Below are 13,820 nucleotides of genomic sequence, written 5' to 3' on the forward strand. Positions count from 1 at the left end.
TCCTTTTCTTTAATGTACATTATTATGGGATACGTTACAATGGGAATGTTTGTCAATTCTTATGCAGTGCATTAAAGTGGTGATTGTACATTTTTTCCCAAACAATGTTTTCAATGAAGATACTTTTTTTTTCTCCTAAAAGAATAGATTCATGTTTTTATTTCTCAAGTGGAATCAGTAGATTTAATCTGCTCCTGAAATTTTTGTGCTTTTTTTCTTGGCTTTTACTTTTTTTTGTATGGTTATAGATGTTATTGTTCTCCTTTAGACAAGTATCCATTTCCAAAAGAATGTATACTTCTCTTGTAAGAGGAAGCCTCTTCCAAGATTTTATAGCAGGAACTTATTTTTCAGAAGTTAAAAAGTGGTATTTAAATCTAAAAGGGAAAATATTTGCTTTGAGCGTTTTTTGGAAAAATTAATCTACTTAAGGTCTATTTTATCGTAAATCTCGTTTTTTTAAAGTACATATTAAAGATTTTTCTCTCTTTATTTTAATTTATTTTTAATTAACTTTATTGGGGTGACAATGGTTAGTAATTACATAGGTTTCAAGTGTACAGTTCTGTAATTCGTCATCTATATATCACATTGTGTGTTCACCACCCAGAGTCAGTTCTCCTTCCATCACCATATATTGACCCCCTTTACCCTCTACTGTCGCCCTGCCCCTATGGGATATAAATAGACCAATCAACAATCTGTAAATTTAAATTGAATCAGTCACCCAAAACCTTCCCAAAAGCAAAAGTCCAGGACCAGATGCCTTCACTGGTAAATTCTACCAAACATTCAAAGAGGATCTAACACCTGTCCTCCTCACTGTTTAAAAAAATTGAAGAGGCATACTTCCTAATTCATTTTATGAGGCCAACATTGCCCCGATACCAAAACCTGATAAGGAAAATACAAAAACAGAAAATTACAGACCAATCTCTCTAATAGAGATGCAAAAATGATAAAATTCTAGCAAATCGAATACAACAATGCATTAAAAAGATCATACATCACTATCAAGTGGGGTTCATCCCAGGGGCACAAGGATGGTTCAACATATGCCAATCGATCAATGTGCTATACCACATAAACAAAAGAAAAGACAAAAATCTTACAATTATATCAACAGATGCAGAAAAAGCCTTTGACAAGATACAATATCCATTTATGATTAAAACACTTAATAAACTGGGTATAGAAGGAAAATACTTGAACATAATAAAGGCCATATATGACAAATCCTCCGCTCATTAACGGTGAAAAACTGAAGCCCTTTGCTCTACGTTCAGGAATGAGACAGGGCTGACCCTATCACCACTGCTATTCAGCATAGCATTGGAAGTCCTAGCCAGAACAATCAGGCAAGAGAAAGAAATAAAAGGCATCCAAATTGGGAGTAAATTTCTTTTTCTAAAAAGCTCTTTTTGTATTTCTTTAATAAATTGGAAACACAGGTACAAATGACCTCTTCAAACAACACTGGCCATCCTATATTCAGATTTTCATCTCCAATTGTAAAATCTACTGAGACGGATGTACTACCTCCATCATCTGTAAGTAGTAACCAAGCAATATGTCATGTTTATTGATTTTAAAGCTATACTGTGTTTTTTGAAATCCAAGATACCATTGGTGGTACAAAATACCATTATTATTCTTTAAAGTTAAAAAGAACATATGTACAGAAAAGTTGAATGAGTGAACACCTATATACTGTTTCCTATATATATATGTACATGTGTACATACGAGTATACATGTATATAGACAAACACATGTAAGCATAAGTATTTTGTTCTGTGCCATTTGATAGTTAAGTGCAAACATCTTAATACCCCTGGTACTTTGCCATGTGTCCCCTAAGTAAAAGGACATTCCTTTGCATACCCACAATACCGTTATGATACCCATAAAATTTAACATGATATAATTATACTCCGTATTTCCTTAGCAGCCATACTATGCTTTAATTGCTGTTTTATTTCTCTTGGTCCTCAATCCAATTAAGATAAGGACCTAATCAACTCAATCATAATGCATTTAGTTACCATGTTTTTTGAACTGCCTGTAACCTAGAAAAGTTTAGGGTTTTTATAAACTATGTATTTTTTATTTATTTATAATTAAAAAATAAATATTTCCAGTAAAAATAATTAGTTTAGTGTTCAGTTTGCCACACCGTTATTTGGCATGTTTATCAGTTTGACATGTTATCCTTTGTGTTTCACTGTGTTCTTATTTTCTGTCACCACTAAATGTTACAGATCATTTTGTAGTTTCTACGCTGCCTGCCTGAAATCTGTCTGTTGTCCAAAATCTCTCATATTTTTTATTAGAAAATGACATTTCGAAATCCAGAATTGAGCATTAGCAACACATTATTTTATTCTGTCTACTACTTTGGAAGTGGATGCCTAAGAAATTAAAAACACTGCTGTTAAACTATGACATGCAATTCTTTATAAGAGGCATCCCAATTTTAGAGACTGTAAAATATGAAAAACTGAATTTTATAGAATAAATGAAATTAAATGTAATTTTTTGACTTGGAATGAACAGCTCTATATTAGAGATTTATTTAACACTAATTTGACACTTAAAGAATCACTTTTTTTCTTTACAGATTGGATTTACATTTAGTTTGCCTGTTACAAAAACAGCAGAATTTTCTGGCTCTAGTATTATTTCAGAACCAATTACAAATAGTTCAGGTGAGTAAAAATTTCTCATAATCTTTTGCATAAAAATAGTTGCATATATTAGACTAGCATTTCAAGTTCTTTTCACCTTGGGCAATACCCACAAATGCCTTTACTTGTATGAAATTAGCTCAGAAAAGCAAACAGGAGCTAATGTCAACTTTTTGACAGTGCTTTTTAGTAATTATCCTCAGAGATTCTTAACTCCCTAAATGTCAGTGTTACAGTTTGGTTGTGCGGGGGATAGTGACATCAGCAGATTCATCCATTGTCTTTGACTAGTCAAAATAAAGTAACAGTTTATTACAAATAAAATCTGATTATAGGAAACTCAAGGGTTGTCTACCTGATAATTGCAGGTATTCCATCTCTAGGTTTACTGCTTGGTTCACAACCGTTTTTTGGTGTCAGAGTTATGTTGGCCTCTACAAGTAGGCCTCTGTTCAGAATTTTGGACTCAAGAAATGAGCATAGTTGAGGGAAATAAATGAATAATCCAATAATGAAATAATAGGAGTTTTTAAAGTAATAGTGGTTTTCTTTCAAGTGTTTGGTGTTTAGGAAATGACAAACCACCTGTGGTGAGTTACACAGGTAATGAATTTTTGAGCGTTTTTCCCACAAAATAAACAGCAAATGCAACAGTAAAGAAAAGAGAAAAAGCATGACATAGTTTGAAAATTGCAAATAGTGTGTCATGAGGTTGAAAGGTAACTTTAAATTCTGAAAATTCTTGAATGCTATGCTAAAGAATTGGATGTTAACCTGAATATAGTAGGAAAACATGAAGTGATTTTTCATGGTGTGTGAGGTAGTTGGAGTGACAGCAATGTGTTGTTGTGTGAGGGAGTGGGTATTAAAGGCTTTGTATTTCACATCAGGTAAGTTGTTTTGCCTCACCCAGAAGTTTTTATTTGACTATGTGTTGAATTGTGGGGTGTTTGTCTTTGGATGATGTGGAAGATAGCATAGATTCCGAGAGTGGCACAAAGTGAGAATTTTACTGGTGTGTTTGCAATCCTATTTTTTCATGGAATGCAACTGCCCTGTGTAAGAGAAAGTAACAAGTACGTTTCAGGTATAATTCTTAAAGATTTTTTCTTTAGGGTTACTGTAAATTCAAGAGGATTGAATGTATTCAGTTATTTCATGCCTCGTTCTGAGAAAAGGCCTTAGAAATCCTTTCCAGTTTTTTTTTTTTTTTTTACTATTAGGGACTATTGGGGAACAGTCTGTTTTTCCAGGACCCATCAGATCCAAGTCAAGTCGTTGTTTTCAGTCTATTTGTGGAGGGTGCAGTTCCCTGGTCCATGTAGAAATCAAACTGGCGACATTGGTGTTATGAGCACTACGCTCTAACCAATTGAGCCAACCGGCCACCCCCCAATTTCTATTAACGCTTTACTAATGATACCTAATGAATAACAATTTGTCAAACAAGTTTTATGTTTCAATGCATCTGGAGAAATTCCCAGATTTGTAGGGAGTTTATTAGGAGTGGCATATATACAATGGTGATAATTGTATATTCTCATGTCAACCCCTGATTGTTACCACTTCTGTCATTAAGAAGCTGATTGAAAATGTGGAAGCCATGATTGACTACTTTGTGACAGCAGCTAAATTTTCCATTATCTTCTTCCATCATTTTGAGTACACTTCAGGAAATCCTTAAAATTTACCTTAAATTACAAAAAGCAATTTAATTCTTATTATAAAGGAAGATAGAATATGATAAAGTGATAAAAGTATGTGTTTTCCTTTCACATTGTTATAAGAGGTAAGTTCGGTGTTTTGAATATTTTTGTTATTGAGGTGAAATGGACATAAGATACAATTAATCACTTCAAAGGACCAATTCAGTGTGGTTAAGTATGTTCTCAATTTTGTGCAACTACTACCTCTCTAAATCCAAACCTTTTTATAACCTTTTTACATATAACCTTTTCCCAGGGGAAACTTTTATCCATTCAACAGTTGCTTTCCATTTCCCCTTCCCCACAAATCCTGTCAACCACCCATCTGTGTTTTGTTTCTGTGCATTTGCCTGTTTTGGAGGTATACAGTGTCATTTTTTGCTTCTGGCTCACCCACTTTGTATTATGTATCAGTCCTTCATTCCGATTATGGCTAAACGATACTCCATTGTATGGATATACTAAAACTCCTCTGTGCATCCATTGATGGACATTTGGGCTATTTCCACCTTTGGGCTGTTGTGGACAGCGCTGCTGTGAATATGCATGTACATGTTTGTTTGAATACTGGTCCCAGTACTTTGGGTGTATATCTAGGGATGCAGTTAAAGTCAGATGGTAGTTGTATATGTAACTCTCTGAGGCACCACAAAACTGGTTTTCTCAGCAGCTGGCTTATTTACATTCCCCTATGAACATATGCAGGTTCTAATTTTTTCACCTTCTCACCACATTATTTATTTATTTTTTTTGGATTATAACTCTCCTAGTGGTTGTGAAGTGATGCTTCATTGTGGTTTTGATTCTCATTCCCCTAGTGATCAGTGGTGATGAGCCTGTTTTCCATGTGCTTGTTGGCCCTTTATGTATCTTCTTGGGAGAAATGTGTGTTCAAGTTTTTTGCCCCTTTTTAAATTAGTTTGTCTCTTTGCTGATGAGATGCAAGCATTTTTGATAGTGTGGGTACTATATCCTTGTCAGACATATGACTTGTAAGTAATTTCTCCAATGCAGTGGATTGTCTTGATAATGTCTTCGTACTTTCTTGATACTTCATTCTTTCTTGATAATTGCCTTACATTCACAAAGGTTTTTAATTTTAGTGAAGTTCAATTTTTTTTCCTTTTCTGTTTGGTGTCGTATCTAAGAATCCATATTCAAAATCCGTCATCGTGAAGATATGCCTCCTAAGTTTTCTTTTAAGAGTGTTACTCTTTAGCCCTTATATTTAGATCAGTTATCCATTTTCAGCTAACTTTTGTTCATGGTGTGAGGTGGAGGGGTAGGCAGGATTTTTTTGAAACTACTTTTTAATTGGCATCACTTGGGAAGAAAACCCAGGTTATTTATATTTTATTATAGACAATTTCAAACATTCTGAGAAGTGTCATGATAGACTGAATCCCCAATACTCTTTACTCGGCCTCAACATTTACCATTTATGACCAGTCTTGTCCCTCCTCCTTTCCCTCCCTTTCTTCCTTCTTTCCTTTTCACATATAGGGGCACTCCTATGAGGTTATTTTGAAATAATGCCACATATTTTTAATCTGTAAACAGAAACTTCCCCTTTCAAAATATGAGCATCAAGTCATTATTGTACTCAAAATATAGATTTCTTCTTTCAAGTAAAAGTATATGTTAATTTTGGAAAGTTTGTAAAATATAAAATCTAATAAGCAAAAACACTATTAAAAATCACTCATCATTAGCAGCTATCATTACTCTTTATATATAAACATTCAAAATTATACTTTTTAACCTGCTTTTACCCATAACTGTGGTTCTTTTTTTATTATTATTTTCTGGTGTATAAAACACCATAATGAGTAGACATTTACACTCCTCAAAAAGTGATGTCCCCAACTAGTCTACCATCATCTGATATCATACATAGCTATGACAATAACATTGACTATATTCCGTATGCTGTACTTTACATCCTGTGACTATACATAATTTTTGAAGTTATGCCCCTGACTAGCAGCTACCTCGCACTAAGCTATTACCATGTTATTCTGGAGCTTTCTTCTGTTTTATTTGGGACATGTTTCTTTGTCTCCCCATTTTGGCTGCCTCCCCGTGTTTGTTTCTATTTATTAGGTAGGGCTTCTATGTCTCCCGGTCTGTGTAGAGTGGCCTTATGTAGTCATTGTGCTGTGGGGCTCAGTGGTGCAGTCTTTCTGGTCACATGAACCACGCATTTTAGGTGTGTCTCATGGGTGAGTTGTGTGTTCCCTCCTCTTGCAGTTGAGCTTTGGTTGCGGTTTGCACATCAGTGGGAGGGACTGACCCTCAGGCTGATTGGTTGTGAGGACTGGCCCTGACTACTGTGGGAGAGTTGTTGTGCAGGGACTGACCCTACAGAGCATGATGTGCCTCAGCAGGACTCTGGGGCCTGTGCAGTCCACCCCTTGTGTGTGTTATCCTTAGAGGAGGCCAGGTGATACTTGTTTTGAGGCTGGCCTTTGGGCACACCAGCCCCAGGGCCACCTGGGAGGGGAATCGACTGCAAGTCGAGTTTAGCTCAGTTGCAATCCATGCTCCACCCAGGGCCACCCAGCAGGATCCACAAAGCAATCTGCAGATGGCCACCACCCATGCTGTGCTTGGATGTAACTCGAGTTGCCAGACCATGAACCAAGGCAGACTGCCGCTAGTGCCATGCTTAGGGCTGCTCAGCCAGAGGTATGGGACATGCTGAAGCCAGATGCTGCTTGTCTGCATTCCATGAACCTTTGAGAGACCCTAGGAAAGTCTACAGCATGAGCCAAGGCAGGTGGTTTGTACAAAAAAGCCAGTGGAAGTGGTTTGGGTGTGCTCAAAAATTGGGCGGGGTCTCAAAATCAGAAGGGCATGGTGAAGGAACAGCATTAGTCAGCTTGCTGGAAACTCAGAGATGGCTGCAGTATGCGAATGCAGGCTGGGAAAGGCAAGGTCTCAACAAAGAAAAAATGACCTTCACCATCTTCATCTGAGAGAAAGCTGCCCCTGCAATCCCTGTCCCGAGACCAGAAAACTGAGTTCCCCACCATATGTCCCTGCCATCCCTCCAGCTGCTGCCTCAGCACTGAAGCTCAGAGTCAGTGATTTTGTTGGTGAGTAAGTCCATGTGCAGTCCTTTTAAGAAGAGTACCTTGGAGTGCAGCTGTCCTCCGTCTCACTCAATCACAATCTCTGCTGGTTTTCACAACCAGAAATTATGCGGACTTCTTTCCTTGGCACTGGAACCCTGGGCTGGGCAGGAGCTGGGAACCCTCACTCCTCCAGGAGGGATCTCCGCAACTAAGGTATCACTCCCGATTTTTAATGATGTCATGCAGGTGTGGGACCAGCCTGTTCCCCGTGTCTGCACCTTCTACCAGTCTCAAGGTGGCTTCTTCTACATGTCCTTAGTTGTAGCACTTCGGGTCAACAAGAGTTTAGGCAATTCTAAATGATGTTTGCTTTGTTGTTTCGTAGTTTAGTTGTAATTTTGATGTGAGAGAAGGTAAGGACAGCATTTATCTTGACTGGAACTCCAATGGGATTTTTTTCCCCCTAACTTTCTCCTTAATAGTTTGTAATTCGTGTATAAAAATGCAACCAATTTCTGAATGTTAATTTTGTATCCTGGTACTTTACTAAATTCATTAATCAGTTCTAATAGTTTTTTGGTGGAATCTTTGGGGTTCTCTATGGTATGTCATCTGCAAATTATGACAGTTTTACTTCATCCTTTCCTGTTTAGATGCCTTTTATTTGTTTTTCTTGTCTGCCTGCTCTGGCTAGGACTTCCAGTACTATGTTGTATAAAAGTGGTGAAAGTGGGAGTCCTTGTTTTGTTCCTGATCTTAAGGAGAATGCTTTTAACTTTTCCCCAATGAGTATGATATGAGCTGTGGGTTAGCCATCTATGGCCTTTCTTATGTTGAGATAAGTTCCCTCTAGTCCACCTCTGCTGAAAGTTTTTATCGTAAATGGATGCTCAATTTTGTAAGATGCTTTTTCTGCACCTATTGATATGACCACATGATTTCTTATTTTTCGTTTTGTTTATGTGCCGTGTAACGTTAGTTGATTTGCAGATATTGAACCAATCTTGCATACCAGGAATGAATTCCACTTGATTGTGGTGTATCATCGATTTTAACGTATTTCTCAGTTCGGTTTGCTAATTTTTGTTGAGGATTTTGGCATCTATGTTCATTTGGGATATTGACCTATAGTGGGTTTTGCTTTTGTTTCTTCTTTCTTTCTTTCTTTCTTTTTTTTCTTTTTGGTCATGCATTTGTCTGGTTTTGGTATCGTGTTAATGGTGACATCTTAAAATGTCCTGGGGAGCCTTCTATCCTCTTGAAGTTTTTGGAGTAGTTTGAGGAGAATAGGTTTTAATTCTTTTTTGTATGTTTGGTGAAATTCACCTGTGAAGATATTTGGTCCAGGAATTTTGTTTGTTGGGAGCTTGTTGATTACTCATTTGATTTTGTTGGTAGTAATCAGTCTGTTCAGATTTTTTAATTCTTGATTCAGCCTTGGAAGATTGTATGCTGGTAGGCATTTATCCATTTCTTCCAGATTGTCCACTTTGTTGGCATATAGCTGCTCGTAGTATTTTCTGAAATTCTTTTTGTATTTTAATGGTGTCTCGTTACTTCTCCTCTTTCATTTGTGATTTTATATTTGGGTACTCTCTCTCTTTTTTTTTTATGAATCTGGTTAAGGGTTTGTTAATTTTGTTTATGTTTTCAATAAAACAGCTCTTGTTTCATTGATCTTTTGTCATTTTTCTTAGACTATTTCATTTATTGTCACGTCCCACACGACGAGAGTTGTGGGGAGCGAGGAGGGCGGCGCAGGGTTAAGAAAAGACAGTAGTCAATAATAGATTAAAGCAGGGTCAAGGGACCCCCAGTCTCAAGGACTGGATGCCCCGAATTGGGCCTAAGAATTAGCTTTTATTTTTTTAGGTGGGGAAGCAAAGGATATAAAGCTTGTCAATCTCAAGATCTGTGAATCCCACACATCATAATAGGAAACTGATTCAAGCCAATCACCCTTGCCTGCAGGCAACAGAACCATAAGTCTCAGGATGTTTGTATTTCCCCAAGGGACAAAACCTATATGCATATGAATAAATGGAGAGCACATCATTGAATCACTTCCCTTGCAGGTTGTGGGAAGGAATGCAGCCACAGAGGCAGAGGCTCTCCTTAGCCTGGGGATGGTGGGGGGCTGTGCCCACCTCTACAAACACCGTGGGTTCTCCTGTTGGTCCCCACTTGACTGCACCTGGCTTGAGTTGTCCCCCCTGTGGGGAATCTTACTCGTCATTGGCTGACCAGCCATCTTTTTAGGACCAAACAGGGAGACATAAGGTGCAAACACAAAGGTGAAGCAATGTCCCTGAAAGGATCCGTCTCACAGACTCTCCTTTCTTTGGGGGCAAATACAAGGAGACAGACGGGTAGGCTGCTGCGTGGCAACAATTTATTAATATTTCCACTCTCATCTTTATTATTTCCTCCTCCTTCTCGCTTTGGGTTTTATTTGCTGTTCCTTTTCTAGTTTCTTCAGGTGTAAGGTGAGACTGTTTCTTCGTGATTTTTCTTGTTTCTTCACACAGTCCTACATTGCTATGAATTTTCCTCTTAGTGTACTGCTTTTGCTGTATGGTTGAGTTTTCGTTTTTGTTTGTCTCAAGGTATCTTTTGATTTATTCCTTGATGTCATTGTTGACCCATTCACTGTTTAGTAGCATGTTATTTAGCCTCCACGTGTTTGTGTGTTTTTCGTTTTTCCTTGTAATTGAGGTCTAGTTGGATACCATTGTGGTCAGTGAAGACGCTTGATATGAGTTCTGTGTTCTTAAATTTACTGAGAATTGTTTCATGGTCTATTGTGGACTATCTTGGAAAGTATTCCATGTGTACCTGAAAAGAATGTACATTCTGCTGCTTTGAGTTGAAATACTCTAAAAATAACAATTAAATCCAACTGGTCTAGGGTGTCATTGAGAGTCTCTGTCTCCTTGTTGATTTTCTGTCTGGAAAATCGTTACTTTGAATATTTCCTTGCACTCTCTCCTGGTCTGCAAAGCTTGTGTTGAGAAATCAACTGACAGCCTGTGGGAGCTCCCTTGTAAGGAACTAGTTGTCTTTCACTTGCTGCTTTTTATTTCTTTCTTTATCTTTAACCTTTGCCTTTTTAATTATGATCTGTCTTGGTGTTGGCCTGTTTGGGTTAATCTTTTTTGGGATTATGCTTTCTGGGCTTGTATGTCTATTTCCTTCATCAATTTAGGGAAGGTTTTAGTCATTATTGTTTTTTCAAATAGATTCTCAATCCATTCTTCCCTCTTTTTTTCCTGGTACTCCTATGATGAGAATGTTGTTATGCTTGGTGTTACCCTACAGGTCTCTTAAACTGTCTTTTTGTTGTTGTTCTGATTGGCTGTTTTGTGCTACCTTGTGTTCAAAATTGTTGATTCAGTCCTCGGCTTCATCTGATCTGGTGTTGAATCCTAGTAGTGTATTTTTCACTTCACTTACTGTGTTTTTTATTTCTGAGTGGTTCTTCTTTATGGTTTATATAGCCATCTTTATGCTTACTATCTTTGTGTTAAATTTCTCACTATGTTCCTTAAGCATTCCCTTTTTTTTAAAGATTTTATTGGGGAAGGGGAACAGGACTTTACTGGGGAACAGTGTGTGCTTCCAGGATTTTTTTCCAAGTCAAGTTGTCCTTTCAATCGTAGTTGTAGAGGGTGCAGTTCAGCTCCAGGTCCAGTTGCCATTGTTTGTTGCAGGGGGCGCAGCCCACCACCCATTGTGAGAGTCGAACCGGCAACCTTGTGGTTGAGAGGACACACTCCAACCAACTGAGCCATCTGGGAGCTCAACGGCAGGTCAGCTCAAGGTGCCGTGTTCAATCTTAGTTGCAGGGTCAGAGCCCACCATCCCTTGTGGGAGTTGAGGAGTTGAACCAACAGCCTTGTGGTTGAGAGCCCACCGGCCCATGCGGGAATTGAACCGACAGTGTTCCCTAATTTGGAGTACGGAGCTCCAACCACCTGAGCCACTGGGCCAGCCCCTTAAGCATTATTATAACCAGTGTTTTAAACTCTGCTCTGGTTTCTTTCATATTATTTAGTTCTATTTCTGGAAGTTTCTCCTTTTGTTTTATTTGTGACATGTTTCTTTGCTTCCTCATTCTGGCTGCATCTCTGTGTCTCTGTTTGATGCTGTGTATTAGGTAGATGTGTTATGTCTCTCAGTCTTTTCTGATGGCCTATGTAGTGTGTCTTGTGTGTCCATGGCACTAGCTCCCGGATCACCTGTGTGTGTGTGTGTGTGTGTGTGTGTGTGTGTGTGTGTGTTCCAGGGGTTTCCCTTGAGTATCTTCTCCTGTTGTAGGTTAGCCTGGATTGTTTTGGTGGTTCAGTAGGTGGGATCGACTCCCAGGTTGGCTGACTGTGAGAATTGGCTATGACCACTGCTGTGTGGTAGTTGACCCCTGAAAGGGGTATTCGTTGCTGTGGGCTCTGTGTCTCTTGGGACCCCCCCCCTTTAGAGTGTGCCGCTTGTTGGGCTAACGAGGTAGTGCTCTGGTGTGTCTGAGGCTGGCCCCAGGGTATGTTGTTGTGGTGTCTCTTGGCATTGCCTCGTGTGTTGGCCAATTTCAGCCTTGCCTGTTACCGCCCGCAGTTACCTGGTGAGAGCCACAAAGCTATATATGATTGGCTCCTACTTGTACTGACCTGGTGGCATGTGGCCATGGTCTCGCTGTGAGCCAAGGTCGGCTGCCCCAGTATTGGGCCTGGAGCATCTCAGCAAAAGGCTCAGGGTCCCCTAAGCATATTGCCCGCTGCCAGCTGCCCCTAAGGCTCAGCGTTTGAGACAGCCTCCTTAGGTGTGTTGTGTGGGCCAGGTTGGTGTCCCCGGTATGAGAGTACCTTTGGTGATACAGCAGTAGCTGGGCGGGGCTGGATTCTACCAGATCAGTGTGGTCTGAGATTTGGTCCTTTGCCAAGGGTTCAACATAGAAAAGATGGTGTCCTTGTGGAGGCTATATGTGAGGGAGGCTCCACTCAAAAATATAGCTGATATCCCTCCAGCCCTTGTTCCACATCCCTGTATGTCTCTGGCGCCTCTTGAGTTGCTGTCTCTTCACCGGAGACCGAGTAAGTGAGTCTGTGTGCCAGCCCTTTAAGAGGGCTTCTGGGTTTCCAGCTGCTACCGTTTCATTGGGATGGACAGAAAGAATCCTGGCTGATTTTCACTTTCAGATATTGTGGGAACTCTTCTTCCCAACACAAGACTCCTCAGCTGGGGAGTCTATTGTGGGCTTGGGACACCGACCTCTTTCTGGGGGACCTTGTCCAGTGAGGTTTCTCTTCCAGTGTTCAACCATTGTCTGTGGGTTTGGGGTCAGCCCATTTCTTGTATCCGCTCCTTGTACCAGCCTCAATGTGGCCTTTTTATATCCTTAGTTACAGGATTTCTGTTCAGCTAGTCTTCAGATGATGTTGAAGTTGATGGTTCTGTATTTCTAATTTTGGTGTGATTGTGGGATTTAGTAGGCATAACGTTTATTTGCCTAAATCGCCATCTTTGACCCACCTTAACCATGCTTTTAAGAAGGACTTTTGTACTGCACAGCATTCCATCATGTCAGCATTCTGTAATTTATATAACCATCCCCTTATTGAGTATTTATCATTTAGGCTATCAATATAACTAAAAGATATTTTCAGTCACAGGGTGAATTACTAGAAATGAAATGACTCGATCATTTGACTCTTTTTAAGGTTTTTTGATCAATTCTGTAAATTTCTGTTACTGATTATATATTTCAAGAAATGTATCATCAGTTTTATGTGGTTGCTTTACCGTCTTCAGTGTTTCAGCTTGATTTTCTTAATTACCAATACAATTATTTGTGTAATAATTATAGTTTCTATTTTTTGCCTTTTTGGAGGACAGATGTACAGTGTGGGAAATAGTATTTTTACTTCCTTGAATTGGCAGGTTAACCCTGCACTTTTAAATTTGTTTACTATCTTTGAATTACAGTGAGTTTTTCCAAGATCTTCTTAATTCATTTAACTGGAGTACAGTGATTTTTATTCTTGGCATAATATATTTTTTTAATTGAAAAAAATTACAGCTCAAGATACCCCTGCAGTGAAGAGTTCAAGCTGTAAGAAACAGTTAGATGAAGATTGTGAGAGCCCTTTGAGACCTGCTATAATCTTGAAAGAAGGAAGTGTCCTAGATGTTTTGAAAAACCCTGGTAAGATAATGGCTACCTTTGAGATAGTTTGAAATCTTAATTATGAACTCATGATCTTATTTTAATGTCATTTGTGGTGTACATTAGGCTTTTGAACAATTATGGCTAATTTGATAGGTGATTGACTTCTGAATGTAGATGTAGTCAGATGTAAT

The 13,820-nt window shown here is 38.8% G+C and overlaps 1 protein-coding gene across 4 annotated transcripts in view; it reads left to right on the top strand.

Annotated features, from left to right (window-relative positions):
- Window positions 1-13,820, top strand: part of LOC109453333 (nuclear pore complex protein Nup153-like) — a 75,431-nt gene that overhangs the window by 40,611 nt on the left and 21,000 nt on the right. For all 4 annotated transcript variants that reach the window (XM_088791368.1, XM_088791370.1, XM_088791367.1 and 1 more), the window contains 3 exons: window positions 1,452-1,550; window positions 2,620-2,707; window positions 13,540-13,665. In XM_088791368.1, coding sequence (XP_088647494.1) covers window positions 1,452-1,550; window positions 2,620-2,707; window positions 13,540-13,665 — 313 coding nt within the window. The remainder of the gene's footprint in view (window positions 1-1,451; window positions 1,551-2,619; window positions 2,708-13,539; window positions 13,666-13,820) is intronic.

The sequence above is a fragment of the Rhinolophus sinicus genome, chromosome 14 (genome assembly GCF_057876585.1).
Source record: "Rhinolophus sinicus isolate RSI-liver-muscle chromosome 14, RSI-T2T, whole genome shotgun sequence".
NCBI lineage: Eukaryota > Metazoa > Chordata > Mammalia > Chiroptera > Rhinolophidae > Rhinolophus > Rhinolophus sinicus.